We start from the raw sequence: 25,131 nt of genomic DNA, 5'->3' as shown, positions 1-25,131 counted from the left end.
GTCGGCAGGGCCAGGCCATCCCCAGGACGGACGGCACAGGTCTGGAGCTCTGGGCGCCTGGCACCAGGGAAGCCCCTAACACCCACCCTCACGGGGAGGGGGCTCCATAATAGAGAGGGAAGACCTTCCTCCTCTGCAGCCTGATGTGCTTGCGGCAGGAATCCCGAGGGTCCCACAGGCTTCTAGGAGTTACCGGCCTCGGTTCTCCATCGACGACACACTAGGCTGAGTCCAGTAAATGTCTACTCCCCGTGGCCCCTAGGGACTGAAGACCTGGGTAATGCAGAATGTGGCGGGGCACTGGACTGCGCCTGCCTCCGAGGACCAAGGACCCTCCCTCCCTGCCGGAGCCTCAGGTGGAAGTGGGCGGAGTCCCTGCCCTGGAGGGGCTGAGTAGGTTCCTGGGTGAACTGGGCACCCGGTACAGTGGTCGGGACTGGGGGATATGGAGCCTAGGTCCCACGCATTCCCCCCTGCAGCCCCCAGGTCCTAACCCCTTTGTCGCCTGGGGCCTGGGAACCCCACTGCCTTGGGGACCCCAAAGGTGTGTTAATCTCTAGTTTTCCGCCTGAGGCTGCAGTTCTGGTTCCCACCACCAGGCGGTGACCACTGCTCTACCAAGCACCTGGCCCAGGGAAGGGACACCCCCTTGCCTCTGACCCAACGTGGACCTTTTATTATGAGCTTCTCTGAAGCGGGAGGGAGCTCCCAGACCCTCTGACTGGCTGCTTCCGCTCCTGCCTCACGCAGAGTGAGTGCTGTAAGGACCCACATGGTCCCTGCCCTCCAGGAGCTCACGGCCCAGGGTGGGGGATGGGCAAAAGCACGCAAGAGCTCAAGGGCTCTGCGGAAGTGAAGCAGGGTGCTTGAGGGCCAGCCAGGAGCCCCTAAGCAGGGTCTAAAAGGCCTCCAGGTGGCATTCATGCTATGACCAGAAAGACAAGAGAAGCTGGCCCTGTACAAGTCTGGGAACAGTGTGCTGGGGGAAGGGAAGCTCACAAGTGCAGAGACCCAGAGGCAGAAGCGCATTTGGCCAGAGGGGCTCAGAAGAAGCCACTGCTGCTGGAGAGAGCTGGGAAGGGGGGAGGGAGGGAGGGAGGAGAGCAGGGCCAGACGTGGGCCTGGCAGGATATACTGCTTGTCTATGTGTGAGACACGTTACCCTGACTAGTGCTCCCAAAAGCAAACACTATCCCAGGGTCTGTGATTAGGGCCCCCGCTTAGCTCAGGTGAAGCCTGTGCCTCAAGGTCTCCCAGGAGCCTGGGCTGTGGTTTCAGCTGAGGCTGGGTTGGGGCAGGGTCCCCTTCTGAGCTCATTCACAAGTTACCGGCAAGATTCTCCCTGCCCCTCTCCCCTGCTCACACTCTCTCTAAAGTAAAAAAAAAAAAAAAAAAAAAACTTCAGTAATATTTTGTAAAAGATTTTCACCTCGGTGGTTCAGTTCATTTCTAAGTACTTTATTCTTTTTGATGCTATTATAAATGGAGTTATGTTTCAATTTCCTTTTCAGATCATTGTTTATATGGAAATACGCCTGATTTTTGAGTGTTAATTGTGTATGCTGCAACTTGGCTGAATCCTGTTTTAGTTTTGACAGTTTTCTGGTGGATTTTTCTACTTAAATGATGTCATCTATGAACACAGATCATTTTACTTCTTCCTTTCTAGTTTAGACGCCTCCTACTTTCTTTCATTGCCTCACTGCTTTGCCTAGGACTTAAGATACTAGATTGGACAGAAATAGCAAGAGTGGGCGACCTTGCCTTGTTCCTGACCTGACCGCGGAGGATGACATTAGACACGAGCTTTTCATAAGAGGCCTTTATTACGTTGATCTTTATGATGGAAGAGGTTGAACCTTGTCACGTGCTATTCCTGCCTCGGCTGGGACAAGCACGGAGCTTCCTCCCACGCTCTATCCACATACACTGCACATTTTTGCGGACGAGCTCTCCTACGTTTGGCTTCGTTTGCTGTGCTCGGACCCGCGCAGCATCCGTATGGGGGCCTCTGGGCTGAACTGACACTTTGTCGTACTCTAGTTTGCATCACTACCCCACTGCCTCACTCACTGTAGCTGAACAAAAAGTCTGAATATCTGGTGTTGTATGTCCTCCAACTATGTTCTTCCAGGTTGTTCTGGTTCTTGGCCCTTTGTATTTCTGCATAAATTGTGAAGTTAGCTCATGGGTTTCCGAAAAGAAATACCTGCTGAGGTATTTTATGGCGATTGTATTTGTATCGAATCCACAAATCAAACCGGGAGCACTGACACTTTACCATTGTCCCGGGGAAAAGACACCACAACTTACAAAGGAAGAAACGATAAACTGGGAACGAATTTTTCTAACTCATATCTCAGACAAAGAGGCTACACCCCCTATAAATAGAGATCCTAGAAACTGATAAGAAAAAGAACAGCCACAGGATATAAAAACGGGCAAAATGCATTAAAACACACTTCACAAAAAAGAAATATAAAGAGCCTCAAACACATGATATATACTCAGTCTCGGTCATGACAAAATTACTAAATCCAAAAGCTGTGTACAAACAGGGACTTTTATTCATTGTTGACGAGAATGCACAGTGCCTTTGGATGGAGGCAGTCTGGCCACACGTATCAAAATTACGAATGTAAGTCCCCTTTGGTTCGACAATCCCCGTTCAGGGACTTTATCCCACGGAAACACCTCCACACTTTGACATCTGCACATGGTCCTGCACTGCGGCCTTCTGCATACCAGCAAAAGATTGGAAACAAGCCACTTTCCTTCATCAGAGGTCCGTGAGATAAATGACGACCACCCACCAGATGCAACACAACGCAGGCAGGGCAGGCGAGGAAGAAACTGTGAGGCGTGAAGCTTCTTATCTACTGGTTCGCCGAGATCTCTCCCTGGTCCTAACTGCCCGCAGGGCCAACCCCTCGCTCTTCTGTCCCTCCCACTCTGAGCTGGATTTTTGAGCACCTGGATACGTGGCTTCAATGCCAGGGTCAGCGTGGCCACTGGTGGTTAAAGCCCAGGGATCCGAGCCCCGTTTGCACACTGGCCAGAAGGGGACCCTAGCCGGTCTCTTGGAAGACATTACCCAGCTCCCTTGGTGAACTCTGGGGTTACCAGAGGGAAGACGGGTCATAGGAAGCTCTTGAGATCACAGGATCAAGACCAACTTCGTGTAGGAACCTAAGGATGGGATGTCCTCACAAGCCCATTTTGAAGATGGCCACACCGAGGACCTCTGAAGGGAACGCTCACAGGGGCGTTCAGACCAGTAAGCCCACCAGCCCTCCAGCCCCACCCAGATTCGTCTCGAGCTGCCGGACAAGGACGTGTGTGCAGCCTGCCAATCCCGGCAGCTGCTCCCGGAAGGGCTTGGACTGCTTGTCTGTGACCCACGTGCCCTCGCTGGAGCCCCGCTCCCGCCAGCTCCGTGCAAGCAGGGACGGTGCTTTTCCCGTGCTTTCTTCCCAAGCCTCTAGAATAGTGCCTGGTACACAGTAGGCCCTCACGCGGGCGTTGAATCCGTGTGATCCTCCCAATTCCCGCAGGCTGCTGTTACTTCCCAGACGTGGAAACCGGAGATGCAAAGTCATCTTGGGTTAGCTGACCGACTCATGCATTCGTTCATGCATTCATTCATGTGTCCAGCGCCTACGTGCCGCTCCCTTTAACGTGCAGGCATCTGGAATATAGACGTGAACCCTAGACACTCTCCCTGCCCTCGAGCTCACAGCTCAACAGGGGGGACTGTATCCGCCCCACTGCCGGCAAGGGGGGCTGCAAAGCTACAGCCACGTCCAGCACAAGATCTTGCCCGGCTCTGGAGTCGGAGGCAGCTCTGGCACCAGCCGTGGAGCTCCAGGATCGGAGACCCCTCCGGCTCCCACACGTGGCCCAGCTCGGGGGTTATAGCCAGCTGCGGCTCTGGAGCCAGACCGAGAGCCGGGGTCAGCGCTCGCACCAGTTCTGCTACCGGGGCCAGGGTCAGAGTGTCACGACGAGAGCCAGCTCCAGCACCAGCCCCGGGCCCCGGGTCCCGCGCCAGTCCCCAAGCCAGAGCCAGGCATTGCCAGCGTGACGCTGACTGCCATGCTGAGCCCACCCCGGCGTCTCCCCGGCATCCGCTCCTGAGCAACGACCGGGGCCGCTTCTGGCACTAGGGCTGTCTCGGGAAAACAGTGTTTGTTTCTAAGTGTTCTTTCTCTTTTTCCCGCACGTTAAGGTTGATTACATTTTATGTTTTAAAATGCACACACAGTGGAAATTTAACTTTTAATCCTTTTAAATTGTACCATTCAGTGGCATTAGGTAAATCCAACATGCTGTGCGACCATCACCACTATCTGTTTCTAGAATGTTCTCATCACGCTAAACAGAAACCCTGTATACGTTACCGCCGACATCGGACTCTGCCGGGCCCCCCAGGCCCGCTTCCAGCTCTGGGGGATTCCAGAAGCTCTTTTCAGGAGCCAGGGATACTTGGCTTTTTCTGTGGGTGCAGGGTGGGAAACACTGGCACCACCAAGGGTCCTGGTGCCCACACCGCTTGCCCCCCTGACCACCACTAATGTCCTTTCCGTTTCTGTGCATTTCCCTCTCCCGGTCTGCAGCCACGGCTGACCCTTCCTCTGTCCCTTCCCCTGCCCATCTCCCACCAACACTGAAGGCCCTGACGATGCCAACCTGCTCTACACCATGAACCCTCTCTGCCGACTGGGCCTCTGTCCTAAAGAATCAGACTTGCACCCAGAGGGCAAAGGTCAGGCATGCAGCCAGCTCAACCCACCCCCTACAGGAAGCAGACAGGACTCAAAATCGCTGAGGGTACCTTCTCACTGGCCCCTGGCGCTGGCCGCATTCCCCCAGGGGCTAGTCAAGCAGCTACGTACTTACGGACTGAGCCCCCCAGACAAACCTGCCAGCCCAGGCCACTCCTAGGGCCCAGACACCCCCCCAAAGCCCATCTGCGACCAGACACGATGCCTGCCCTTCAACAGGCTGGCCCGGCCTCCCCTGTCCACTCACAGCCTTCCATGTCTTCTGTGCTCTCGGACCCAGAAGACTAGCCGACACCTGCCGAGGAGTGTGACCACGCACGCTGCCTTCCATACACCTCCCCACCCTCGGTGAGCGCAGGTCACAGCCACGACTCGCCGCCCAGCCACGCGCTCGCCTGCTCGTGTAGAGCCCAGGATCAGGGGTGGTCCCCACTCCCAGGCCTCTGAGTCAGCAGCGCCTCGGACAGGCGCAGGTGCGCCCTCTAAGTCAGCAGCTGGTGGCCCACATGTTCAGCGTGCGCTGGGTCACTTCCTCCAATTCCGGACAGGAGGCCGCGGTGAGCATCTTCCCGGCCTTACCACTGGCCAGCAAGTGACGTTTCTGCCTCGTCCGCTGCCCCACCAGCTCTTATCCTTCCCGGTCCCCCCCTCCCGGCACCAGTGTTTCCCTCTGCACCCACAGGAAGAGCCAAGCGCCCTCGGATCCAGAACGGAGCGTCAGGAATCCCGTGGAGCAGGAGGCGGGCCTGCCCCCCCCCCCCCCGGCAGAGTCTGGCCATCCGCTGCTCTTGGTGTCCCCACCATTCCGGGACCCACACTCCCGTCATCCCCACGTCTTCGGGGCACAGGTCAGCCTCCATCAGCCCCTCTTCCTCTTCAGCTTGACCACAACCACCAGCCCGCGTGGGGACATCAGCGACACCTGCAAGGGCATTCTGGTGAGCGGGCCGGGCCGGGCCAGCCCCGGTCCCCCTCAGACTTCTCCCGAGTGGCTATTCTGAAAAGTAGCAAAACTCTGGGCTCTCCAGGCTTCATGCCCATCCCTGGGAGGAGGCAGCCAGCCACCGTCCCCGCTGCACGGAGGGGGGCAGGGGGGACGCCTCACTGGAGCCCCGGCCAGCTCCGAAACCGAGTGAGGAGTCAGGGCCAGGCCAGATACGGAGCTAGAGCCAGCCCGGGCTGAAGGCAGACTCACGGCCCCGACTCTGCATCTGTTACCAAGTTCCAGCCTGTTCCAGCCGCGCCTCCTGCACCTGCCCCGGTACCCGCTCCGGCACCTGCTCTCGCACCACCACCACGAGCAGAGCCAGCTCTAACACCGACTCCAGTTAGACGCCACTTATCCCCTCTCCTGCGCCAGTTCCGGCGCTGGCCGTACCTCCAGAGCTAGAAGCAGCTCCAAATAGACTGCAGGTCAGGACTGGCCATCGCCAGGTTCAGAGAAAGACTCCGGTCCAGCGCCAGCTCTGGAGCTATGATCCGCCGCCACGCCAATTACAGAGACGCAGCCGCTGTGAGCTCCACGGCCAGCCCCGGCTCCAGCCCCGGCTCCCACCCGCACCAGCCCCAAACCCCCAGCCGGCTCCGACGGACACCTACTGCAGAGGTGGGGCGAGCAGAGAACGCACAGCCAGGGTCACTAACGCGCCACATCCAACCCCAGCTCCAGGACGAGAAGCAGATCTGGCACCACCTCTGGGGCCAGCGCAGGAGACCCGGCTGGCAGCCGCTCCAGAAACAGAGCCTCTCCATCCCTAGTCTGCGGCCGCATCCTGTTCTTTTCTAACTTGCGCCCCCTTTTGCCATCTACTCCACGGTCACCTGTATGTTCATAAAACGCATGTTCGCGAACATGAAATTCATGTTAAAGAGTTGACACTGAAGACATTTTAACTTGTCCAAGTCAATGCCACTCATTACATTCACTATGCGTCACACCCATCACTGTCGGTTCTAGAACATGTTTATCAGCCCAAACAGAAACACCGTCCCTACTAAGCAGTGGCTCCCCACTCCCCACCCCCGCACACCGCAGCCACCCAGGAGTTTTGCAGCCGTGTTATCACACAACACGTGGCCTTTCCCGAAGGGTCGCTTTCACTTAGCACGTTCCAAGCTTCGTCCACGTCGTGGGCTCTATCAGTGGCTCATTCTCTTTCGGGCGGAGTAATATTGCACCGTTTATCCACTCATCTCACCGCGACCTGGGTTTCCACCTTCCAGACTCAGTGGAGAGTACTGACTGCTACGAATACTTACATACAGGTATTTGTGTAAACACCTGCCTACAATTCTTTTGGTATAGACCTCGGAGTGGAATTGCTGGGTGCTGGCTCAAACGACAATGCTACGCTCCACTTCCCGAGGAACTGCTCCCAGACCTGTACCTGTCACAGTGCCCCCAGGAACAACTGAAAATTTCTCGGCATCTTCCCCGACAGTCGTGCTTTCCTGTTTTTAAATCGTAGCCATTCTAGTGGGCGTGGCATGGCATCTCATTGTGTTTTTTTTTTTTTAAATAATTTATTTATTTTTGAGACAGAGAGAGACAGAGCATGAGCAGGGGAGGGGCAGAGAGAGAGGGAGACACAGGATCCGAAGCAGGCTCCAGGCTCTGAGCCGTCAGCACAGAGCCCGATGCGGGGCTCGAACTCACGTGACTGTGAGATCATGACCTGAGCTGAAGTCGGACACTCAACCGACTGAGCCACCCAGGCGCCCGCCCCCCTTTTTTTTTTCATCTCATTGTGGTTTTAATTGGCGTTTCCCTAACCTCTAAAGATCTGATCGTGTTTTCATATGCTTATCGGTCATTCGTGTATCATCTGTGGCAAAATGTGTATTCAAGTCCTTCACTCGTCTTCACTGGACCATGTTTTGTTGTCGAAGTGTAAGGATTCTTTGTATGTTCTGGACACATGACCCTTATCATATTTACATATGCTATATATTTTCTCCCATTCTGGGGTTGTCTTTTCAATCTCGAGGGTCCTTTCATGCAAAAAAAAAGTATTTAATTTTGATGAAGCCCAATTTATCTGTTTTGTTGTTGTTGCCTTTGCCTTTGCTGTCACATGTAAGATGACACAGCCCGATGGTCATAAAGACTCATCCCCATGTTTTCTTCTAATAGTGTTATTTTGATTCATTGTGGGTTAATTTTTGTACACAGTGTTGGGTAAAGCTCCAGCTACACTCTTTGACATGTGGATATTTGGTTTCACAGTACCATCTGGTGAAAAGATGGTTTTTTTTCTCTCCTTTAATGATCCTAGTACCCATCTTGAAAATCAACTGACCGTACATGTGTGGGTTTATTTCTCGGATCTCAATTCTCTCCCATTGACCTTGTTGTCGATCTTCTCTGCTAAACTCTGCTCAACATGCTTACTGGTCTAATCATTTTTCCTCCTTTATGACTTTCTACACAGAAGCGCACGGCATTTCTGAATAAAGATGCTTTCACTTTCCTTTTCAGTGTTGGTATCTTTTCTTTCTTTGTCTTGCCTCATTGCTCTGGCCTAACTTCCATTACCATGTTGAAATAAAGTGGGAAAAGCAGGTATCCTTGTCTTGTTCCCAATCTTAGAAAGCTTTCGGTCTTTCCCACTGAATATGAGGGTACAGTTGAGTTTCTCATAAGCAACGGTTATCACGCTGAGAAAGTCATCTTCTGTTTCTATTTTATTGACCGGTCTTCATACTGAAGTCTTGCACATCGTCACTCACTTTCTTTATGTCGGTTCAGATTGTGTTCCATCATTCCGTTGATACGGTATTTTATGTTAACTCTCTTCAACAACCCCTGCACTTCCTGAAATAAATGACACTTGATCGTGATGTATATTTCTTTCACTATAATGCTTAGTTCTGTTTGCGCATCGTACAGTGAGTTAAGCGTTCCTTCTGCTTATATTATTTTTTGTAGGTGTTCGAGAAAGACTGAGGTCACGCCTTCTTGAATATTTGGGAGAACGCCCCAGAGAAGTCAGCTGGTTCTCTGCTTTTCTTTTTTGGGAAGGTTCTGCTAACCGATTCCACCTCTTCACTTATTCTAGCCTTATTTAGACTTTCCATTTCTTTCTCAGTCCGTCTGGGTAGTATGTGGGCTTCTACAACGCACTTGTCCATTTCATCTAGCTTAACCAATTAGCAGGCATAGACTGTTTATAGTACTCTTAGAATCCTTTTGTAGAATGTAGAGTCATTAATAATGTCCCACTGTCTCTTCCGACTCCTGCTTTTTGAGTCTTGTCTCTTTTTATTATGCTAGCTAAATATCTGTCACTTGCATAAATCTTTACAAGAAAGAACTTCTTTTTCTCAAATGCTCATCTGTTCTCCATTCTGCTTAGTTCAGCTCTAACCCTTATTATTTTCTTCCTTCTGCTAACTGTAGGGTTACTTTTCTTTTCCTAGTTCAGCAAGGTCATCTTGGAAATGGCCCCTGGCCCGGGCCAGGCACAGAGCTGGCTCCCTAGGGTCTGGGGTGTCAGGTAGGTGATCAGTTACAGACTGCAGCTGACCAGGCCACAGAGCATTTTCTGCCCCGACTGCCGGCCCACGCCACCCTCCCGTCTACTTTGACCCTGAAATTCTCCTGCTGCAGAGAAGACACACATGGAAGAAACCGGCAGTGACAGGCTGACCTGACTGCCCACAGACGACTACTCACAGCCCTCGTGCCTTCAGCGTCCTCGGATCCAGAGGGTTTGCCAAGGCTGCCGTGATCAAGGAGCCGGGCCACCACCTGTCAGTGTTCCCTGTGCGCTTCCCCCGGTCTTCCCGGCGGTGTGCTGCCACACCACCCCCAGCACGTGTGACCACTGCAAAGCCAGCCCTCCGTTCACCACATGGGCCCCAGGGAGGACCCCAGGCCCAGCGGCAGCTCCAAGCCCTGTGACCGTGACAGGTACAGCCACACATCAGAGTGTGGGTTTTGCCACCGTGTTCAGGGAGCACTTACCAGCTCCTCCAGCTCTGAAGTGGACCAAAGCAAGAGGACCTTCATCCTGCAGTCCTCTGAAGGCCAAGGACAGCGTGCCCACCCCCGCTTCCCCATGCCAGTGCTCCCTAATCTGCACCCACAAAAAAGAGCCAAGGACCCCAGTTCCTGGAGCCCCCCAAAGCTGCCTGCTAGCGTGGGTGACTGAAGAGTCTGGGGCTTCCCAGGTCGCGGGAGTCGGTCTCCGCAGGTCCCCAACGAGTCGGCGGGAGCCGCGCCCTCCCGGCTGCAGGCACGGCCCCTCGCTCTTCTCCAGTCCGCAGGAGGACCGCGTGCTTCCATCCTCGTCACCCTGACGACAGCAGCGACAGTGCAGGAGCACCTTGGCCATCTGGGTGGCACGGTGCTGCCTTGGCCCCAGACTTCGTGGGGACGGACCTATCCTGAATGGCTCCTTTGACAGGGAGCCAGCTCTGGCCCCGGCAGGCGGCGGACCTGGTCCCGCAGGAGGCAGACGACTGCCCGGCCCTCACTGTGCACGTGAGGACACGGAAGCAGGTCTCCTCAGCCCTGGCTGCTTCCTAGGGATCCATGCTTTGGCGTGCTCGAGAACGTGCCCACTAGGCTCCCTCCAACGCCAGGATGCCGTGGCTCCGGTAAGGTGGCCAGGATTGTGTCACCTGCCCGCCCGAACCTGCAGTGTCCCTGACTCTGTGCGGCATTCAGAGCCCTGGGATCTGGCCCCGTGTGTACCCCTAACACCGTGCTCCAGCCTCCCTGGAGCCCTCCTTACCCACGAGGTCCTTGCTCCCACGGAACCCCCTGCCTGCACTGCCCCTCTCCAGGACCCCCATTCACTACCGACTCATGGCCAAGGCTGAGCTCAGAGGCCACCTCCTCAGGCTCCCGTGCACGGCACACCTGTGGGATCAGACGTCATAGCCCTGTGGCAGGCAAGCTTATGCGGTGACTCCTTAGAGCCTCAGTTCTGCGGGGCTTGGTCCCTCGAGTGACCTTGAGCGCTGGTACCACTGCTCATCTAAAACGGGGTGAAGGCACTGAGTGCCCAGGAAGGGCTCCCTAATAACAGTGACTACCCCCAACACTCGCCCTCTGTCCCTGTGAGCCCCTCCTGGCTCCCCCCATCCCCTCTTATGGCAGGGGGGATGGGCTGGACCTGTGTCCCCTGGGCCTGCCGGGAACACAAAGAAACGAAGGTAGAGGAAGAGGGGGAAGGGGTGGACCGACCTCCCTGCCGGGACTCAGCTTTTCCTGACCCGGCCACGGAGCAAGCTGACCCTGGGGCGGACTCTGGGGGCCAGCACAGCAGGGAAGGCAGTATTCCACGACGCCCGTGACCCCGGGTCTCCGGCCTGCCTGGCTGGAGCGGGGTGGCCTGGGGGTCGTGGGGTCTCACGGCGGCAGCCGTTGGTGCTCCTGATGCGCGTGCGCGCGGCAAGCCGGGCTCTTGAGCACGCGCTGTCTGCGGGCAGGGGGCTGGGCCGCCCGGCGGGGTCCGCTCCAGTCTGCAGGCGGGAAGGAGGCCCTGTGCATCCCACAGTGCACCCCACCAAACCCGCCGAGGCGCTGGGAGCCCAGGCCGCACCCACGGGGGGGCTTGGGAGGGGGGACGCAGGTCTGTGTCCAGCGCTCAGGAGCCAACCGGGAAACTGAGGCCAGGAGAGGCAGGGACTGGCCCGGGGCACACTAAGCGGACAGAGTTTAGAGAAGCAGGGGAGGGGTGGGGGGGTTCAGGCCACCCAGGCCAGGGCTCAACCCTCTTGCGGGGTTTTGTTTGGAAACGGAAGCCCCTAAGATTGGGGGGACGTCTGCACACCTCCCCCATGTGGGGCCCTTTCCTCTGCGCATCCCCAGGGGAGCCTGCCTTCTGCCTATTTTGTGTGCCTGGCCGGTACAGGGCACTGCTGGGGTAGACGAGAAACAGCATTACCGGGGGGTGGGGGTGGGAAGGGGGCAGTGAGTTGGCTGATGTAATTAAAAACATTTTGGACGTTGTGAGATTATTTTTACAACACACGGTAACTTTTTAATCTTCAAACATCGTTCATAAATTGAAGCAATGTGGAGAGAGATATTTTTTATTTTTTAAAATTTATTAAGAAAATGTTTTTAATGTTTATTTTTGAGAGAGAAAGAGAGACAGAGCGGGAGAAGGGGAGGGGCAGAGTGAGAGGGGGACCCAGACTCCCAAGCAGGCTCCAGGCACACAGCCCTACAGGGGGCTTGAGCTCTTGACCTGTGAGATCATGAGCTGGGTAGAAGTCAGAGGCTAACGGACTGAGCCACCCAGGCGCCCCGAAAGAGGGATTTTTACATTGAAGCATAGTTAACTTACAGCGTGATACTAGTTTCAGGGGTACGACCTGACTCAACGGTCCTGCACATCCCTCAGTGTTCACCATGATGAAGCACAGTCATTATCTGTCACCAAACGTTCTCACAATATTATCATGTATTTTATGACTGGAAGTTTGTATTTCTTTAAGAAGAGCCAATAACATGGGGTTAACATGTACTTTTTAACAGACAGCATTTCAGAAATAATCGCCTTACTGTTATTTACAGATAAATATAGAGAAAAAAATTCACAAATTGTAAATCAAGTAGAGGACTATTTAGAATGTGCTTCGCCCGAGCTTGGGAATGTTTGGTGACTTTGTGGAGATGGATTTATTTACTTCGGAAACAGACGTGTATGGTAAAAGTTCCCTATTAGTTGAGAATATTCCCCCCCAATAGGCACGGTTCCAATCTTGGAGACCCGCCTGGGGGCTTCAGTTTGGTTCTCCTGCCCTCTAGTGGCCATTCGTCAAAATGCAGACAAAGCTGTAGGGAGGAGAAAGGTTTGCAACTATTAGGACAACCCCGTGGGTGGTGAATTGTACTCCAAATTTTGAAGATGCGAGGAACCTGAGATATTTCCTCGTTCACTCTCCTCACTTTAATTCTGCAACATCACCACTGTGTCTCCATCACAAAGTCCCCTGAGATTCCTGATACAAAACTCAATTCTGGCATCTCTTGACTATTTGACTTAGCACCTTTATCCAAAGCTACAGAAATTTCCCATAAAAATTTTTATGTATTCACTATAATCTTAGACCTTATAAGTACCACACAAAGGGTGTTTTGCAAATAAACAAAGGAAACACTTGTAAATGTACTTGCTCTGTTTCTTACGATAAGTCATTTGTATACTGTATTTTTTTTTTTTTTATTCCTCGTCACTACACCACACCTTGTGAAGTATACACTGTATTTTTTCAGATTCCATGGGAATAAAATGACACTCAGGGAGGCTGACAGAACTTAGTAAATAGTACATCCTGGGCCTGAGAGTCTGACTTCAGGGTCTGCGCCATAACTTTCCTCCTTTTTTAAAAATGTTTTTTAAGTTTACTCACTTATTTTGAGAGAGAGAGAGAGAGAGAGTGCGAGCAGGGTAGCGGCAGAGAGAGGGAGAGAGAGAATCCCAAGCAGGCTCTGCACTTTCAGAGCTGAGCCCAATGCAGGCTCGAACTCATGAACCGTGAGATCATGACCTGAGCCAAAATCAAGCATCAGATGCTTAACTGACTGAGCCCCTCAGGTGCCCCTCTTCCTTCTTAAAAAAATCCAGTTAATTAGTTTTTAGTTGATTTTAAATTATTTACGAGAATGAATTGGTAATGTGTTTCAATGTTTTAACCTGCTCACTTAGGAAAGCAACATTTATGTGTCGTATTTTTTCCTACGCCGATGTAAGTCAGTCTCAAAGATCTAGACTCCTCTATAAAGTTTAAGACCAGGCTCCATGATTTTTGAGAAGCGTAGATTTTAGAAAGACTTAGGATAGAGGTTTTTCATTTTTTAACTTTAACTTCTTTTATTTTTTTTTTTAAGAATTTAAGGTGAAAGTAGTGTTTAGCATCCTTTTCATGGTAGATGAACCAAAGCTAGTTGGCCAAGATCAAGTGCACCCTGGGAAAGAGTTACAGTGTACAGATTGGATGTGATTTCAGATAAGAATGATTATTAACGTGGCTTAGTCGGCTGAGCATCGGACTTTGGCTCAGGTCATGATCTCACAGCTTGTGGGTTGGAGCCCCACATCGGGCTCTGTGCTGACAGCTCAGAGCCTGGAGCCTGCTTCGGATTCTCTGTCTCCCTCTCTCTCTGTGCCTCCCCTGCTCATGCTCTGTCTCAAAAATAAATAAAACCTTAAAAAAAATGATTATTAACTTCAAAAAGGCTTTTCGTTGCTATGGAACTTCAGAGTAAACTTTCTTAGAGTCCCTTTTCAAAAATAACTCCATTAAAAAAAATCCCTTGGACATTCCTCAGACAGACAGTTTCAGGTCAAATAATTTCTGATTAAGCTACTAGTCATCTAAAGACAGGTCACCCAGCCACTAATGACTTTTCCTCCCTTGAATTTCTACATCTGGTTCATGCTACTCATACGGCCACTGAACAACCCAACCCGTAAAACCCAAAGAAAAAGAATTATCCTGTCAGGTTAAGCACACAAAACCCATACATGACAGACAAGGTTAGCTGCTCATATACTAACAGAGCTGTGTCTAGAAACGTGTGACTCTTCTCGGGATCAAAGTCAGTGGAGTGAAATCTCAGGGAGGCATATCAGAGACCTGGCCATAAATGGGAAAGCTCAAGTCTGGCCAGTTATATCCTGTGTGAAGAGAGTATTACAACAGTCATATAACTGTTTTCATGTGAATTTAATAATTATCTACATGAAATACTTAAAACCCAATTATTCTAAGTTCGAATTCAAGCAATTCTCACCCGATCCCTAAGAGATGGGTATCCTTGTTAACCACACTTTTGTAATGAGTAAACCGAGGCACATGCACATTCGGTCACTTTCAGGATTTCAATGTAGCAAGTGATGGAGCAGGGATTCATTCCTGGCTTCTAAGGCCACGACACGCCAACACCCTGCTATCCTGCCCCACGTGACGGTCTTAGTTGTGATGGCTGATCTTATGTGTCAACCTGACTGGTCCACAGGGTGCCCGTATGTTTGGCCAAACATTGTTCTGAGCGTTTCTATAAGGGCGTTTCTCCATAAGATTAACATTTTAGTTCACGAAGCAGATTACCCTCCCTGATGAGGACAGGCCTCATCCAAAGCCGGAACAGAACAAAAGGCTGACTCTCCCTTGAGTAAGAAGGGGTTCCTCTTGCCTGATTGCCTCCGAGCTGGGCCATCGGTCTTCTCCTGCCTTTGGACTTGGACTCAGACTGAATTGCAACAATGGCTCTCCCGGGTGTCCAGGTTGCTGCTCATTGAGGATGTCAGGACTTCTCAGCCTCCGTAAGTGTGTGAGCCAGTTCCCTACAATAGATACATATATCCTGTTTATATATTATTATTTATTATGTAGTAATATATATTATATATTAGTTATACCTAGATGTGTATACATATTTCCACATATTTATATATATAGATATATAATTTATAATATGACTTACCTATCTATATTGTTTCTCTGGAGAACCCAGACTAATAGACTTTTGTTCTGAATATGGGGAGATATATATATGTGTGTGTGTGTGTGTGTGTGTGTGTGTGTTTATATATATATACACATATACACACATATATATGTATATATATATATAATTTATACATTAAATTATATAAATATTAAATATATAAATATTAAGCTAATATTTATATATTAAATGTATATGTATTTATTTATAACCCTGATGTGCTGTAAGCTTCCCAAGAATGGGGAAATACGTGCTATTTTCCCACTGTATACCCAGCACCTGTTATAATTCCTGCTGCAGGATAGGCTTCCCAAATTAAGCATGTGTTCACTGGAGAGAAGTGCTAGGTCAAAGAATACAGACATAAAATACACAATTCCTGCCTTCAGGGGCCTCACACTTCTTAGGATGACAAAATCCACATGGACAAAATCTAATTAACTGGCTGGCTTCCATATTAATCCCAAATGGGTATAGACCAGATAATGGTTTCAAAATATACGAATCCCAAGTTGATAGAACTGAAAAGGGAAACACATCCGCACTCGTGGCTGGAGATCTCAATACGCTGCTCGGCAATTTACAGAGTAAGCAGGCAGAAAATCAGTAAGGCTCAAGACGTGAACAACCCTACCCACCTGCGGGACACAGCACTGCACCCAAACAAAGCAGGATGCACATGTGACAGGAGCACGTGTGACATCGGCCAAGAGACCCGATATTCTGACTAAAAATGAGCGTGGACATCTCGGAATGGATTGAAATCCTACAGGATGTGCATTCCTCCCGGCCGGAAGCCTCTCCTCTCAGGTTCAGGTGCAGAGGACTCGGAGGAGGCTGCATTCAGGGGTTTGCAAGGACAGTGTCAGAGGGCGGTGGGGAGAAGGGAGGGTGTGAGCGAGGGGAACCGGGAGTAACGACGGGGACTCGGCTCGTCGCGGTGACTCCGCGGGGCCGGACGGCCGGGCCACTCCGGCCTGCTTTCCCGGGCCGTGGCCGGGGTCACTGGAGGGACGACGATTCCGCTTACCGACAGTAAAAGTAAAAACTACCGGCCCCCCGCGCTCCTCTCTTCCGCCCACGGGAACGCCCGCTGCCCCTCCTCTGCCGCCAGCGCCGCCTTTACGCCCCCGCCCGGCAGACGAATCTGCGGCCGCAGAACCGCCGGCGCGGGCGCGCCGCCTCCCGAGGGGCGGAAGTCGATCGCACGCAGAGCCGTAAAGCGCGCTCCCTTCCGGTTAACGACAGCCGCCGCTACCTTCCCAGCCGGCCTTCCTCCGGTGAGCGCCTGTGCGGGACCCTCGGAATTGCCGTGTTTTCCCAGCTGGGGGCTGTTCGTGTCGCCGCCCCGTGCGCCTAGGATCATGTTCAAGAAATTTGACGAGAAAGAAAATGTGTCGAACTGCATCCAGTTGAAAACCTCCGTTATTAAGGGCATTAAGAACCAGTTGATAGAGCAATTTCCAGGTATTGAACCATGGCTTAATCAGATCTTGCCTAAGAAAGATCCGGTCAAAATAGTGCGATGCCACGAACACATAGAGATCCTTACGGTAAACGGAGAGTTACTGTTCTTTAGACAAAGAGAAGGCCCTTTTTATCCGACCCTGAGGCTACTGCACAAATACCCTTTCATCCTGCCGCACCAGCAGGTCGATAAAGGAGCCATCAAGTTTGTACTCAGTGGAGCCAATATCATGTGTCCAGGCTTAACCTCTCCGGGAGCTAAGCTCTACCCGGCCGCGGTAGACACGGTTGTGGCAATCATGGCCGAGGGGAAGCAGCATGCGCTGTGTGTCGGGGTCATGAAGATGTCCGCAGAGGATATTGAGAAAGTCAACAAAGGCATCGGCATCGAGAACATCCATTACCTAAACGACGGGCTGTGGCACATGAAGACCTACAAATGAGCTGATCGGAAGGAGCGCACTCGGACTGGCTATGGACGTTGTGCTGTGTCTGTGTCTGTGTGTGACGGCACGAAGATAGTGCCTCTGTGGTTCTGCCTAAGTTCAACAGATGGTTATGCTACGGGAAACAGAAACTAAACGGAAGTAAAGATTTGGAACGAGTACATCTGCCTGTATGCGTGTCTTTGTGAGTGAGTGTGTAGGAGTGGGTGTCTGTGTGTGTCTGCAGAGGGGCGGTTAGTTTCGATTTGCTGCCTTACCTGCCCAAGCGGGTGTGGGTCCAAACACAGGTGGAATATCTGTGGTAGAAAAATAGATTTCAAAGTGGTGAGGGAAGAGCTTAGAGAAAGAAAAGGACTCAGGGGCCTCCGCAACTGTCAGCAGTAGCATTTAAAGGATAAGCAGAGGGCGCCTGGGTGGCCGAGTGGGTTAAGCGACTTCGGCTCAGGTTATGATCTGCAGTTGGTGGGTTCAAGTCCTGCATCCGGCTCTGTGCTGACAGCTCAGAGCTTGGAGCCCGCCTCGGGTTCTGCGTCTCCCTCTCTCTCTGCTCCTCCTCTGCTCAAGCCCGCGTGCTCTCTCTCTCTCTCTCAAAAATAAATAATAATAATAGTAATAATAATAATATAATAAAGGATAAGCAGACACTCCAGTAAAAAAGTGTACGGCAGGTGTTAGTGAGCGTCTGCCCAACAAGCATCACTCCCTCCCTCCTTGTGGCAGAACTGTGTCCATCCCTTTTCCACATGAAAATCCTGATTACTCCAGGCTCATCACAGCGGTCTATTTCCCAATGAGACTGGGTCATTTATGGGTGGGCATGGGACCAAAGGCCAAATACGATCTAACTATTTAGAAATCCTTAGGAAAATGGGGATCTTTTCTCCCACGGTTTTGATTCATTATATAGGTGGTGGATGTGACCTGTGTTAGGAGGGGCTGTTTAAAGATTTCTGGAAAAGGTTTTCAGGCTCTCAAAGAAAGATGCATGGGGAGAAACAGTCTCCCTGCTTTGGGTGGATGTAGGCATGTGTGGTTTTGTTCTTGTCACGCACATGCATGTGCACGCACACACACACACAAAACCTTGATAAGCATGAAGTCTGATCACGCAAAAACTGAACAGGAAGAAACGGTGCCTTTGATGATTTATGAGCTGATGATGAACCGTGGAGACTCCATATATTGGGGCCCCCTATCAAGGGATGTGGCAGTTATGTGAGATAACACATTTTCCTTATAAACTACTTCATTTCGAGTTGAGTTTTCTAAAATTTAAAGCCAATATATCTCAATTTTTATAGAACGGCATCACAGACCCCCAACTGAAAAATTGCCAATAAAATCGGTCAGCTGGAGGCTCATTGGTGATGTCCCTGTGATCGGTTGCAGGATAATTCATATGAATTGCAGTAGATTTGGGGTGAATGGAAAGTGAAAAGGTAAAATGTGGAAATTTAGACTCCATGTTATTCCTTACGGAATTTCGGTTGTGAGTGAAAAGATACTGGATAAAAGCTACAAGAAAATTCCAGTCAAGATACTGTGTTTTGGAGTTCAATTATTTTGCTGTTATTTTTATTGTTTTTGTTGCAGCTTGTTAATGGGATAGTTAATATCCCAAGATTCGCTAAAGGTGGAAATGCTTGATGGGGATCTAATCAGTGCAATAGAAAAGCAGGAAGGAATGGCTTCAAATGGAGACAAGAATGTCCTCAAATCTGTGCGTTTGGATTATCTCTTCACTACAGGGTTGTCCTGTAACAACCATTAAACTCTCCTCATTAGACCATTATTTTTTCTCAAAATATTAGGGCTTTTGCCTCTTAATTCTCTACCCCAACCAACACCACCAACTCTGGCCATTGGTGGACACCCGTGGAGGACCTGTAAACTCATGGTAATATTCTGGAGCATCGGTGACTGACGAACACTGAGGGAGGCACTCAAGGTAAGCAGCCCACGGTTCTCTTACCATATCCCCGCCAACTGTCTCCACCAAAAGTTGAAAGAGGGCCCCTGGATCTATTCTAAGCCTTCTTTCAGTTTTCATTCATGCACATGCATCCTGTCTCCCGTTATTGGGTAGTAATCCTTATACCGATACCAAGCCTACTAAACAACTCAAAATGGGAAGCCTGCATACACATTGGAAAGAAGGGAGGGGCCAGAGCTCTATGAACTTCCTGGAATGTCACATAAGATTTGGTGTGTATATTCAGAGGTAGATCTATTGGTTAAAGCGTTCTCTACATTCACATGTTTAAGGTGATCTATGAGCCAAAAGGTTATTATGAACAATTAAAGTAGAAGAGGTTCGTCTCTACTTACTCTTGGCTAATACCAATGCCTAATTCGATGGTGAGGATACTGGCTAATGAAATACAAATAACGGTCACATCTTGCCTCAAGGATCGGCCTACTCAGTGCTACTTAACCCCAAATAGCTCAACCAACATTACTGGGTACATACTCTGGGGCTAGACGCTGGGTTTAGGAGTAAGATGCAGATATATAAGTATTTTTATATTTACTTGTTATACTTACTCGTTTTTCATAAACGAATATATTTGTTATGTTTATTCTTATATCCTGTTTTCTGGGAGCGTAGTCTCGTTAGGAAAGCAAACGTGTAGAAATATAATTTACTTTCACATATTTGTGTGTGTGTATACACCTATATATAGTAAATATATGAATTACCTATTAGAATACCGTGTAAATGAATGAGGGAGAGTTGTCTTTGCCTAGAAAAATCAAAGAAGATTTCTTAACTAGGGGCTGTCTGAGTGGGAAAAAAAAACAAAAAAACAAAAACAGGGGCTCCTGGGTGGCTCAGTCAGTTGAGCGTCCGACTTCAGCTCAGGTCATGATCTCACGGTTGACAAGTTCGAGCCCCGCGTCGGGCTCTGTGCTGACAGCTTGGAGCCTGGAGCCTGCTTCGGATTCTGTGTCTCTCTCCCTCTGCCCCTCCCCTGCTCATGCTCTGTCTCTGTCTCAAAAATAAAATAAACATGAGCATGAACAAGGGAGGGTCAGAGAGAGGGAGACACAGAATCCGAAGCAGGCTCCAGGCTCTGAGCTGTCAGCACAGAGTCCGACGTGGGGCTAGAACTCACGGACCGCGAGATCATGACCTGAGCTGAAGTCGGACAGTCAATAGACTGAGCCACCCAGACGCCCCTACACATAAATTTCCTATAGGAAATTAATGGGACCACCCCACAGACATACAGGTCATAAGTCCAGGCAACGCCAGGACTTTTACACAGATTTGTGAGTCATTAGTATGTAGATGGAGTAAATCCTCCGTGAGCCATAAAATGGGGAGGCTGAAGAAGGAATGGGCGGGAGCACCAACACTCGTGTGTGACTGCAGGAGTGTCTATCCACTTAGAAAACGAAGAGTGGGTGGGACTCTTAATCCGATGACCAACCGTCTAATTCCTGGGAAGAGTAGAGCGGCCTCCTTCAGCTCTGGAGGACTGAGTGTACCCGTAGAATCGGTGCTCTGTAGGGTCTGAAAAAGCCCTCCGGAATTTCGAGCGAGACTCATTGGGACAGAAGGAGGCCCGTCCCTACCCAAGTGGCTGATGCCCGCTGGTAGCAGAAAAGGGAGATGGGCGTTTGCCACTAGAAACGGCCAATCCCACCAGGCTCGGAGGCTTCATGTTCCTAATTCTGGCCACCCACCTTGCAAATCTATGTCATTCTTAAAATTTAGAGAAACAATTGTGTTGGGGGTGGGGCAGCCACCACGGCGCTGAGGACGTGGCAGGACCGCAAGGCTCTGACCACTGGGTCATTTTCAGGGCCGTGTAGGCAGACACTGGCCGTGACGGAGGGGATGGTGCCTTCCTCCGGAGAAGGAGCGGCCCTGCCTCTGCGGACCGCGCCCGCAAGCTAGAATCGTCCCCCTGCAGCATGACCCCCGGTCCAGACGACAGTCCAGATGCCCGAGGCTGGACTCTCCGCTCGCGGGCTTTTGGCTTCTGTAACCTTGTTGGCCCCTGTGCCCACCAACTGCCCGGAACGCCACTGATAAGGGCGCCCCAGCCCCCTGCCATACCAGCCATAAAAGGAGGCCGCTGCCAAGGGTCAGGCGGGACTCAGCCTTTGGAGGTGACTCCGCGGCGCTGGCACCGGGGCTGATTCCCCGAGTGGGGGTGGCGTGGCTCTTCCCGGGCGCCAAGTGTCTGCCGTAGCACCGCCTGCATTCATGCTGATGACATGAGAAGTGGGGTTCGCGAGCAAATGGCCAAGAAAGAATGCTTGAGACGTCTGTGGTGCAAAAAGGTGATTTTTTAAATTATTTTATTTATTATTATTTTTTAAATTTTATGTAATTTATTGTCAACTTGGTTTCCATACGACACCCAGTGCTCATCCCAATCGGGGCCCTCCTCCATGCCCGTCACCCACTTTCCCCTCCCCCCCCATCCACCCTTTTTGTTCTCAGTATTTAAGAGTCTCTTGTAGTTTGCCTTCCTCTCTGTAACTTTTTTTTCCCCCTTCTCCTCCCCCCTGGTCTTCTGTTAAGTTTCTCGGGATCCACATAAGAGTGAAAACATATGGTATCTGTCTTTCTCTGCCTGACTTATTTCACTCAGCATAATACCTTCCAGTTCCATCCACGTTGCTACAAATGGCCAGATTTCATTCTTTCTCATTGCCAAGTGGTATTCCATTGTATATATAAACCACAACTTCTTTATCCATTTATCAATTGATGGACAATTAGGCTCTTTCCATAATTTGGCTATTGTTGAAAGTGCTGCTATAAATATTGGGGTACAAGTGCCCCTGTGCACCAGTACTCCTGTATCCCTTGGGGTAAATTCCTAGCAGTGCTATTGCTGGGTCATAGGGTAGATCTATCTTTAAATTTTTGAGGAATCTCCACGCTGTTTTCTAGAGCAGCCGCACCAGTTTCATTCCCACCGACAGTGCAAGAGGGTTCCCGTTTCTCCACATCCTGTTTCTCCACTACAGGCAGCATCTGTAGTTTCCTGATTTGTTCATTTTAGCCACCCTGACTGGCGTGAGGTGGTATCTCAGTGTGGTTTTGATTTGTATTTCCCTGATGAGGAGCGGCGTTGAGCATCTGCAAAAAGGCGGTTTTATTACAGCCCGGCGACAGGACCCTGGGCAGGGAGAGCTGCACAGGGGTTGTGGGGAGCGACTGATTACATAGATATACTTTCGAGTATGTGGAGGGAGGGAGGTATAGATACCGTAAGTCTCCAAGGAATTTCTGGATGCTGAAGATTTAGCTGTCATCCAGATAAGGTTGCTTCTAGTTTGTACGGAAGTGTGAACGTGAAGGCATTAAAGCAGCATAAACGTCTAGGGGCGTGTTACACGCCGCAGGTCCCTGCCACCTGTCACTGGGCTGCAGGAGGGAAGGGAATTTAATTTAAACTACGTTTCTCTTGCCTTTGCTTCCCTCATCAATGACACACGTTAGCTTGTTAGTTTGCAAGTAGGATAGAACCTGAGACCCTGCACATTTTCTGACCGTCCTGGTGATGAGGATGGGATGCTGACTGAGACAGGGCTTCTGGAAGAGAGGAAGTGAGGACCCCACAGGCTAGGCATCGGAAGGCATTAGAGGGCATTAGAAGATCTCAGGACGCTGTGTAATGCAGGCCCTTGTCCTACTGGTGGGTGAGAAGCGGGAGGCAGGGGACGCCCCTCCCCTAGCTGTTCAGGAAGTTTAGAGGCTAAGCAGCAAGAGGTAGGATTGGGACCAGCCTCTCAAAGGGTACCTGGGTTGTCATTCATTCTCTTCCGAATGAAAGAAGAGAGGGATGGGGTCACTACCGAGGGCAGGCCAGGACTCGACCTGACAGGTGATATGGTCTTGACTGCTGAGTCAAGGGGTCTCCAATGCTGAATTAAATGCCGTCTCTAAGGGGATATAAGGTTCTGGAGAGAAAAGTTTGTTTATCGAGCTGAATGGGCAGCCTCTGGAAACCAAAAGTAAATGATGCAAAACCTTACTTTCTGGCGAGACGCTACTCTTTGCTGAGGCCCTAACACCTCCCTCCCTTGCTTCTCCTGCCTCTGCTGCTTTAGGAGCAAAGCCGGATGATTTAGCCCCTGATGTACATACAGGTGTGGGGGGCACCTGGGTGGCTCAGCCGGTTAAGCATCCGACTCCTGATTTGGGCTCAGGTCAATGAGAGGCCATAGGGCAAGCTGAGGGCCCAGCACAAGCTAGCACGCCCCTCCCCGCTGTGGGACATGTGTCATTATTCCTCAAGTTCTCCTGCTGCTCAAGGACAAAGGAGAGGAAAGGAAACAAATGGTTAATTTACCGAGATCACAGACTCAGGACTGAGTCTCCATCAGTTTACAAATGGGTAAATCACAAGACAAAAGGCAATCTTATCAACAGCCCAATCTCCAGAAACTTGTGGTCTCGGTTTCCTGGAGCCCCAACATCACCCCTCCATAGTGATGTGGGGAACAAAGGTAGAAGGAAATGGCAGGTAAAATTCAATTTCCTCATTAACCTGCAGCCCACTGACAAATACTCGAGGCCAATCCAGAGAACATTTCTCCAGGAACCCCCTACCGTCCTAATGGTGATGCCTCACTAGAGGGAAAACCACCTTGGCTTGACAACAGCAAGGCCTCAGGTATCTTAGAAGTCCTCTTTAGCACATCACAGTCCCTCTGGAGGCCCCCCTTTTGACTTCATCTCCCCCAACTCCATAGTATGTAACAAGCCATCGGCCCAACCCCAGTGTCGCTCTTCCTGCCCACGGGTCCTGTCCCCATGGTTTAATCAAATTGCCTTTTTGCACCAAAGTGTCTTCGAGATTTCTTTCTTGGCTGTTGGCTCCGGACCACCCCCATCACCCCAAAACCTCATCAAGGTCATGGTCTCACGGTTTGTGAACTCGAGCCCTGCATCAGGCTCTGCCCCTCCCCTGCTCACACTCGGTCTCAAAATAAATAAACATTAAACATTAATTAGTTACACATCCTTGATCCCTGTTACCATTCTGGGGGGTGGTTGTGGGGAGCGGCATCCGAATTCAACTGGCAAGGTCTCAGAAAACTCACGAAGAAAGAAAGAACGGTAACCAAGTACCAGCTCACTTAAGAAATGCGTAGCTAGAATAGTGCTGTTGTGCAGGAACGATTTCACTTCTGCCCCTCTGGCTTCTGTGGCTGGTCAATTACAACGACATAAGACAGGTTAAGAGGAGAAAACCAAATATGGTTATGTACGGGAGCCCCGCAAAGATAGGAAGACTCAAAAGGCAGCTGGGGAGTCGAAGCTTATAGAATATCCTGAGTGAAGGAGACGTGTGGGGGTAGGGAAGGAAGGCCAGTCACAGGAAGGTGGAGGAGAGGTTGGGAGAACAAAGGCTTCCCTGTTATCCGGGTAAGTTTCTTAGGTAAACCGGTTATCTCTGGTCATAGCTCTCTTCCTGGTACAAGGCCTCCTTTCCAATGTAAATTTAGGCAGTTGAAAGAAAGGTAAAGAGCTTTTCCTGAATCTGCTGGGTTTTGATCGCCTTTAGCTCAAAATAATCTTCATACCAATGTGGCTTATATCGGGGGTACTCCTGAAACTGTTAGTTCTATAGCTATTGCAGTAGTTAAATTTGTAGTTAAGGTATTTCAAACAAAGAAAACTCCAGACCCAGGAAGTCTCGCTGGTTAATTCCACTAACCGTGCAAGGGGGAAATAATAAAAATTTTACAGAATTTTTTTCTCTAATAAAGAAGTTTAGGGGACACTTCCCAATTCAATTTACAAAGCTGGTGTTAACAATCCAAACCAAAGGCATGACAAGAAAATAAAGTCACAGACCAATATCCTTCATGAACAGAAACACAAATATCCTAAAAAAATATTAGCAAAGTTAGCCCGAAATATGTAAAAATGGCAAAACATGGGGTTTATTCTGGAGTATTCAATATTCAGATTCATGTAATGAACCGTATT

General features: G+C 50.5%; 1 protein-coding gene across 1 annotated transcript; it reads left to right on the top strand.

Moving 5' to 3' along the window:
- Positions 1-16,482: 16,482 nt before the first annotated feature.
- Positions 16,483-17,329, top strand: LOC115518413 (malignant T-cell-amplified sequence 1). The gene has a single exon (XM_030321888.1). It carries the CDS (start codon positions 16,620-16,622, stop codon positions 17,163-17,165), a length of 546 nt encoding a protein of 181 aa, XP_030177748.1. The 5' UTR covers positions 16,483-16,619; the 3' UTR covers positions 17,166-17,329.
- Positions 17,330-25,131: the final 7,802 nt, after the last annotated feature.

This window comes from Lynx canadensis, chromosome B4 (assembly GCF_007474595.2).
Source record: "Lynx canadensis isolate LIC74 chromosome B4, mLynCan4.pri.v2, whole genome shotgun sequence".
Classification (NCBI taxonomy): Eukaryota; Metazoa; Chordata; class Mammalia; order Carnivora; family Felidae; genus Lynx; species Lynx canadensis.
This window is presented reverse-complemented; position numbering and strand designations above follow the sequence as displayed.